The sequence below is a fragment of the Alligator sinensis genome, unplaced genomic scaffold (genome assembly GCF_000455745.1).
Source record: "Alligator sinensis unplaced genomic scaffold, ASM45574v1 scaffold1546_1, whole genome shotgun sequence".
In the NCBI taxonomy this organism is placed as follows: domain Eukaryota; kingdom Metazoa; phylum Chordata; order Crocodylia; family Alligatoridae; genus Alligator; species Alligator sinensis.
Window position 1 is genome coordinate 820595 of NW_005842689.1, and position 8595 is coordinate 829189.

Below are 8595 nucleotides of genomic sequence, written 5' to 3' on the forward strand. Positions count from 1 at the left end.
TGCTGAGCCTCCCTCTGGGTCCTACTGCCCCTGGCTCTTGTCAGCTTTGGCAAGCAGCCAGGAGCAGATAAATATTTTCTAAAATTTTTAGGGGCCCCATAGCCTGGATAAAATGGCCTGGCAGGAGAGATGCAGCCGACAGGACGTATTCTGCTCACCCCTGGTGTAAAGTCTAACAAGACATGCCTTGAATCTAAAAGAAAGTTGAGAACCACTGGTTTTGAACTTTCATAACACTTGGAGGGCCCCAGATTGTTGCTACTTAGTATGTATGTGTATATCACATATTGTATATCACCTGTGTTAGTTTGGGGCTGTACTAGCAATCGCATGTTGTGCAGCTTAGAAAAGTAATGTAGTATATCACAGGCAAAGGTATACGTTTGTTTATTGGGGGATGTATTGTATATTCATTGCATATATTTCTAAGTAGCCTATCACGTGAAAACATTAAATATTTAAGTTAGGACATTTGTTTCTCATAAATAAAGAGGTAATGTTTCTTTCACACTGATAATGCTTACCTAAAAAAACCAAGTCTTTTGACGGGGGGAATCAAACAGTACAAAAACAGCCTGAACAAAGAGTATGTACCTTATACACCTTCAAAGTGGCAGGATTACCACTTGGGTTTCTTTTGAAAAAAGTCCTGTGTCCATTACTGACAACATCTCATCCTTGCATTATGAAGGATAATGGACCATGTCCCAATTTTCTGAAGCTGCCAAAACTGGATCAGGGCTGTGGCAAATAATACTGGATCATAGACCATGACCAAACTTAGGAGTTTCCCCCCAAAATGATTTCTCAGTAAAGGTGGAATATGCTAGTTTGTTCTGCCTAGAAAGTAGTAGTGTCACTGTTTACACAAAGTTGGCTAAAAGTTTCACTTTCAGGGGTAGACTTAATACTAAAACACAAAGCAATTGTCTAGATCTGAGACTGTGAGGGGAATGTAGAGCCTGAGAAGAAGGGTGTGATTTATTTATTTTTGTCCAGCAAATTAAAAGAAAGGCATTTCTTATCCCCTATCCAAAAAAAAGGTCGGGGGGGGTTGATGGAGATTGGGGGAAGAGATTCTTTCTAGTACAAAAATTTTGAAGGTGCTTAAATCTGACTGAGGTCCATACAGTTACCTAGATAATGTACATTTATCAGCATGAAGAAATACATGACATATGAGGAAAATGTTACCAAATGGTTTCTGTGCACATTCACAAATGACTTAATTGGATTTTAAAAAATCTACACACAGTGCACTTCATCTCACAGGCAAAGAAGAATGGCTTTAAAATCAAGTTGATTATACTATTGTTGAAAAATTACTTTACTGCAAATGCAGTACTCTTGTAATTTTTAAAACTCTGTGCCTTTATTTTGTGGAAAATTAAAATACTGCCTTTTTATTGGGAAGGATGAGGGGGTGAACTGATTCTTAGAGCATATCGGTAACCAGTCTAGTGCTCCAGGGGTGGCTAGCGTGCCCTCTGGGGGTCCCATGATCCTGCGTACTGCTTTAGCCCCAGGGTGCCCTCCCCTTCTAACTTGTTCACCATGCTTTAGATGCAACTATTTAGTTGCAATGGAGGCTGCGTAATAGGTCCCAGGATAAGCCCTAGTACCTCTAGGTGCCAGTTGGTTCTTTCAGGGCACCAGTTATGCCTTCAGGGCTATTTGCATGGTTTCGGTGGGCACTTGACCCCAATGTGACACCAGGCCACCTCAGGCCTTTATAGCCTTACTGGGGTCTCTGTCTTTCTGGCCTCAGCCCCCTTTTTCTTTCACTGGTTCCCGTAGCCTAGGCCCATTGTGCTGGACCTGGCTTCTGGGTCCCAGCCCATTGTGAGCATTGAGCCTGCTTCAGCTCTCACTGAGCCCATGGCTCCTGTCTCCACCCAGCTCTGGGCTCTGGGTCACCTGGCCCCAAGCTCTGCCCTGCACTGGGCCCTCTGGCCCCCAAATTCTTCCTTGAGCCTTACCCCTGGCAGGGCTCCAGGTGATCACATTCCCCTCAGGCACTAATGGGACCTCCAAACCTCCTGTTAGTCCCTTCCACAAACAACCAGGCAAAACATAGACCGAAACATGAGCCTACTGACTTAATTCTCCAGCACATTGGCTGTCTGAAATTCCCCATGCAGACTGAGCCTCTGTCTCTGCCAGCCCTCAGCTCCTTACTGGCCTGTCTCCAGGATAGCAAGATCTCACTCATGCTTTTCTCAGCAGTCTGCTGTGGGGCTCCTTCCCCTTCAGCCTCCAGGGCCAGACTGCCCTCCTCTGGCTCAGGGCCTGTGTTTATATATCTCCCTAGCCCTGCCCTCTGCTGATCACCTGCCTCCCTGACCTGCTGCAGGTGCTCCTTGATTCAGCTTGCTGGCTCAGCCTTAGGGTGGCTCACTGCTGCTGGTCTCTGTTGTGATTCTATGCAGGACTCCAGTCTCAGATGCTGCCACCACCACTGGCCCTGTGGTGAGTGCTTACCCAGGTGCTTCTACCATCCAGTCTGTTCCCAAGGGCTTCGCTGGCCAGCATTCCCCGGCGCTTGCTCTCCCTTCTCTATAATGGGGTAGGGGCCCTATTAGAATATCGTACGGTCTTTTTTTATAGAAACAACATTTCAATTAGTGAAAAGTCAAAAAAGGGTAACTGAGTTTACAAATTCTGAAACTTTTTCTTTACTACTTTGTTCTTGAGCTAACCAAGTGTGCCAGTAGAACCATTGCATCTAAAACAGATTATGCAGTTGAATATTTACCAGCACTAAGTTTTTAAAGCAGGGGTGGGAAATTATTTTGTCTGGAGGGCTGCTTAACAAGTTTTGGTGAGCTATCCAGAGCCGCAGAGTAACCTCGCCCCTTGACAGGTGCTCTACCCCTTGGTTGCCATCTTGGGATGAGAAGTCCCTCCCCAACCCCAGATCTTTGCCACCAAAAGTCCCTCCTCTTGCCCTGGAAGCACTCCTTTTGGCAGGGGGAGGTGCCATCTTGGAACTGGAACAAAAAATCAAACATCTACTGTAACTTATTTTTATTTTATTTCTAAAAAATATTTTTGTCCGGATTTGTGTGTGTTTGCATAATGTATCTAGAGGCAATTGTGTAATAGCTCAAAATACTCTTACACTTGTATATTGTGAGGTGGTGTATGTGGGAGGGCTGTGGATGGGGTGTGGGTATGGGCAGTGGGTGTGGGGTATGTGGTTGGGTGGGGGTCTGGCAGGGTGTGTGTGTGTGTGGGTATGTTGGAGTAGGGAAGTGTGGGGGGTAGGAGTGTGTTTGTGGGCTGTGGAAGGGTCTGAGTGTGTTTGGGGGTGGGGTGTGTGGGAGGGTGTGTGAGTTTGTATAGTGGGGGGTGTGGCAGTGTGTGGGGGACCTGTGAGTGGGTGTGGGTATGTTTGGGGGTATGGTCAGGGGTGGGGGGAATCCTTGGAGTCCCTTGAATGCAAGTCCCTGGAGCTGTATGTCGTGGCAGCAAGCGGGGCCAGCCCTGCTCGGCCCCACAGCATGCAGTTCCCCATGCTCCCACCCCAGTCCCTGACTGTAGGCGGCAGCAGTGTATGGGGCCAGCCCCACCCAGCCCCATAACACACAGCTTCTCCACTCCTGCCTGAGTCCCTGGCCGCACGTGGTGGCAGGGTGCAGAGCCATCCCTGCCCAACCCCATAGCTGCAGCTCCCATGCTCTTACCCCTGTCCCTGGCCTCACGTGGCGACAGTGTGCAGGACCAGCCCAACCCAGCCCTATAGCGCTCAGCTCTTACCCAAGTTCCCGGTTGCATGTAGTGGTGGCAGCATGTGAGGCCAGCCCCACCTGGCCCCATAGCACACAGCTCCTGCAGCATGTGGAGCCAGCCCGGCTGGCCCCATAGTTCATGGTTCCCCATGCTTCTGCCCCCTTCCCCCAACAGGAGTCCCTGACCTCCTGTCTGGCAGGGTCATATCTGAATGTCCACTCTTCCAGGTGACCAGGCAAAAGCTCTGCCAGGCAGAGGCTTCTTGTCTCCAGCGCCCTCTGGCTTGGGGCTGGGGCGGGTTGGCCAGGTTGGGGTGGGCCAGTGTGGTTGCTTAGCAACTAGAGCCACACCTCCTGCATGAAGGTGCCAGCTTGTAGAGGGGCAACCCAGGGCCAGGGTTTACAGAGGGCTTATGGAGGGGCCCCGTGGACCAGATGGAATTGCCTGGTGGGCCGGATTCAGCCTGCAAGCCATATTTTGCCCGCCCCTGCTTTAAGGCATACTGCACAAAATACTTAAGTGCTGTAGTGGTGTTGACAGCTGTATACTGAATGGATCTCAAAATAAAGAAAATAATCTAGCCTTTTACTGCTACTGTTTTATTTATGACTTGTTAGCCAAACCTGCTGATAGGGACTACATAACTTAATGCCCATGGGATTAAGGGAAGTGGAATTGTACCAGTTGCTACCTGGATAAGACATTTCAAGGCATACATGGACCTGACATGATAGGTAGCACGTTCAGTGTGGCTGGCAGCTGCTCTAATTGAGATGTTGCTTCTCTGTTCTTTTCCACTTCCATTATTTTCTCTTTAATGTCAGAGGAGTTTTAAAATTCATTAACTGTATAACACTGTTTATATTACAGCAATAATACCTTCAACCAATTAATGGAGTAAGTATATTTAATCTTCAGAGAGTAAAAGGCAGATGGTAGAGAGTCCTGTGATAATGGCAGCTGAATATTAATAAATGAAGCTGGCTCCTGTGGTTAGGTAATACCAAACCTGAGGTTCTTTTGAATTGATGTTTTAAATGACCTTGAAGTGTAAAAACCTGTGCAAGTGCTTTCAGAAAAGGCCAAAACCAATACTGAGTTGTTATTATGCTGCTACTATGTGCATTCTGGAGCATGTTTAACACCGAAACAAATTTCAGCTTACCTCTATAATTACATATTTTCTTTCCCAAAATGCAATTAGCACTTTGAGTGACTAAAATTGTGCATATTCTCTGTTGCCACTGATGGTATGGTTAGCAGAGGCCTCATGTATATCATTATATGATACTACATACACAGGAATGTTGGGCGATTTGTGTTTGCACATGCTTATTTTCCATGAATGGGATGTTCTTTTTTACCGGTGTTTTATATTCATCACAATATGGAATGAATGCTTTGTTTGGCATTTTAGAATTTCAGAAATTATGGAGGAGCATTCCTGTAGATTCTATGGATGAAGAGAAAATTGAAGAGTATCTGAAACGACAGGGTATTTCTTCCATGCAGGAAGCTGGACCAAAGAAAATAGTAAGAGTTATGAATTGCAAGTCTTTGAAAAAGGACCTTTTTCCTTAGCAACTCCAATATTACTTTTAGTAGAAAAAGAATCAGCTAAAAGGAACATACAATTACTGCATATAATGCTCACTTAACTGAGGTCAGATCTAAAGATAGTAACTCTAGCAATACGGCCAGCAGGTTTATGTTCTTAGAACTTGCTGGGAAGAGTATCCTCAAAGCATCAGTAATGAGGGGAAATACGGAAACAGTAAAAGCCACTGCAGACTTGCAAGTGGCTTTTAAAAGCTATATGATACATAAATGATGAAGTGAAAATTACTTAAGATGGCAGGGAGAAGATTACTCCCACACACTTGCACGTAGCTAAGTTAAGTCCTAATGAAAAGCATGTAGTCCAGACTGGGAATAATATAGCAGTGTTTTGTGGGAAGACCAAAACAGGACTTTTGACATCTAGTTACATACAGTGTATCTGATTTGTTCTCTCTGCCTTTGATCTCAGACTCAACTCATTTATCAAATGATTATATGATGTGATAGTAAAAATAATATTTGTCCCTTGTTTTGTTTATCTCCACATTATGGTGCCTGTTGATACAGGGCTATTGCCAGAGGTTCCTATCAGTCGCTTGAAACCCTAAATGGAATGTCAGTGGGGACAGTCACTGTTGCCACTGGTGGCATTTGTAATATTTTCTGCTTGTGCTTACAAACATAAACAAAGTGATTTGACAATAATTCTCTGCAAGGAGTAGAAGGATGTTCTATGCATCCCTATTCATTCGTATTTGACATAAGTGAATGTTTTGAAAAATTGAAAAAATTAGCTCCCTCCACAGAGGTAGCTAGCTAGCCATGTTGGTTTGAAGTCAGGCAGAAGAAGATGGGGCAGAGTGGCACCATGGACTCTTCAGCACTGAACTACCTATGTCCAATTCTCATCACATCACTAGGCTTTGCTACTGACCTAGATGTCAGTTGTGCCCCCTCATCAGCATAGGCCGCATCACTGAACTAAATTATAATAATTCAGTATTCATCTGCTCTTCAATCAATTATATGCTGTAACCTGCTTACAGTGCCCTCTACTGCCCACCTTAGCCAGCTAAGATAAGCCCTACACAAAAGAATGAACATGGATGTTACATAGACATCTGCTCCAGAAACATACATAAGCCTGTGGTAGAATACTTTTACCTCCTTGGTTGAGCTTTCCTTAAAACAAAAATACTTTAAAAAATAGAAATTGTCCATAGACTGAATTGTATTCACCAGGGACACAACCAGGACTCTGTGGATTCTTATCCCAGTACCTGGACTAGCTGTTGACTCCTATTCCCTCCAGGTGTTAACTGCCTTGTTATCTCAGTTAATCTAATCAGTCCAATTACCTCTCTTTCCTTCTATGTATAATCTTTTAGTTCTGCTAGTACAGTGGTTTTCAACCTTTTTTCTTTTGTGGACCCCTAAAACATTTTGAATGAAGATGCAGACCCCTTTGAATTGTAAGTGTGGGTATTCGTATGCTTTTAATTGATCAGAGTCATGTTTTGTGGATCCCTTACACAGTCTGCAGACCCCTTGGGATCCACAGATCACAGGTTGAAAACCACTGTGCTAGTACATTCATAGCATCTGACAAAGTGGGTTATTGCCTACAAAAACTTAACCCTTCTCTGAACCAGTTAGTGTCTAAGGTACCACTCTGCCCTGCCTTCTGCCCCTCCACAAGAGTACTTTACAACACTATTTGGGACTTTGATGAATAGCATAGCATGCTATAGTTAGATTCTTCTACAGTTGGAGGGATGTCTTTGTAACTGTTGTTTTGCTTTTCCTTTCAGGCTCCCATTCAGAGGAGGAAGAAACCTGCTTCTCAGAAGAAACGAAGATTTAAGACTCACAATGATCATTTGGCTGGAGTGCTGAAGGATTATTCTGATGTTGTTCCTGGCAAACAGTGAAACAGTTCAGTTCTAAAGCAAGCATAGGTTTATTTAGGCTCTTTGCCTCTTGAGGTCAATGTTGGCTGGAAGAAAGACTGACTGTATATTGTAATGTGGTGTGTCCCCCTTTCCTGCAGCTGTCACAGTGAAACCGTTCTGACTAGGAGCAAATACCAATAACCCTATTTAGGGTATAATTTAACTAGCTAATAGAAATATGACTTTGAGTAAGAGGTATTCACTGACAGCCTTTCAGTATTAAGGGTTCCTCAGCATGTGATGCTAGAGTTCCCATGAAATGCTTAACTACACATTTGAATCATTTAGTGGATATTTTCCTAGAGTGGGCTTGCAGATAGAATTGGATACAACATTTGTTTTATCTATTTCAAGAGGACATATTTATAACAGTTGCAAAAGCATTTCTTTTAAAGAGATACGGGCATTGTATATTTCTACTTCATCTTGGAATTGAGCTTTACTGAAAGTTGATGTCTAAGATGAGAATTCCCATCAGGCTGCACAGTGGTTATGTAGTTCATCAGAAATCGTCCTCAGGACATTGCTGATGACATCCATGTAGTGCAATGGTGCCCACTGTTTTTTACCCCATGGGCCAAATGAGCAGTGCCAGGTTGGTCGTGGGCTGGATTCCAATCCCACCACTCAGAGCCTGAAAATTTGGTGATGGAGGACCAGTGCTGGTGTTAATTGCCACCACTCCCCTGCCAGCAAATTTCCAGAGCAGTGGAGAGCCCCACAGACTAGGTGACATGACTATGCAGGCTGGATCTAGCACGCAGGCCAGGGGCTAAGCACCCGTGCTGTAGTGGAATGCCACATGTTCCACAACTTTGAATTATGGGATTAAGAAAATGCAAATACAATGCTAAGGTTTTTGGTTTTTAATAAAGCCCATAAAGGTGATGTCCCTATATACTGTCTTCATAGACAAGTCATGTAAAAGAGATGACCAGCATCTTTCGGGACTGTCACATTTTCCCTCCCAAGCTGAAGTAAAGGATTTTGAGCAAAAAGATGTCAAGTGCTAGTTCATCTTTCAGTAACATCTGATGCTGTTCTCGCTCTTTTTTTTTTTTTTTTCTTCCTTTTTTTTTTTAGGCGGGGGTGTAGCACCTTAGGTGTGCATGTTATATGTAGTTTACAATATTCTATGTTATATCTTTTGACTAATATGAAACTTAGCAGTTAGACATAGTTTGGCTAATTTACGATTTTACATAAGGAACAGAAAGGCAATTGGTACTAATTTTGTTTTCATGGAATCGCAAATGAGCAGCAGATGACATGCTTTTTGAAGGATTTTGCAGGAAGTTAAATGAAAAAGTGACTGATAGTTGTTTTTAAGAACTTTTTGCACATGTAGGGA

At 44.0% G+C, this 8595-nt stretch overlaps 1 protein-coding gene across 1 annotated transcript in view; it reads left to right on the forward strand.

The window, feature by feature from the left end:
* GTF2E2 (general transcription factor IIE subunit 2) overlaps window positions 1-8589 on the forward strand; it is a 64951-nt gene extending 56362 nt beyond the window's left edge. Inside the window, exons 6-7 of the mRNA XM_006033989.3 lie at window positions 5150-5265; window positions 7104-8589. Coding sequence (XP_006034051.1) covers window positions 5150-5265; window positions 7104-7223 — 236 coding nt within the window. The 3' untranslated portion in view covers window positions 7224-8589. The remainder of the gene's footprint in view (window positions 1-5149; window positions 5266-7103) is intronic.
* The last annotated feature ends 6 nt before the right edge of the window (window positions 8590-8595 follow it).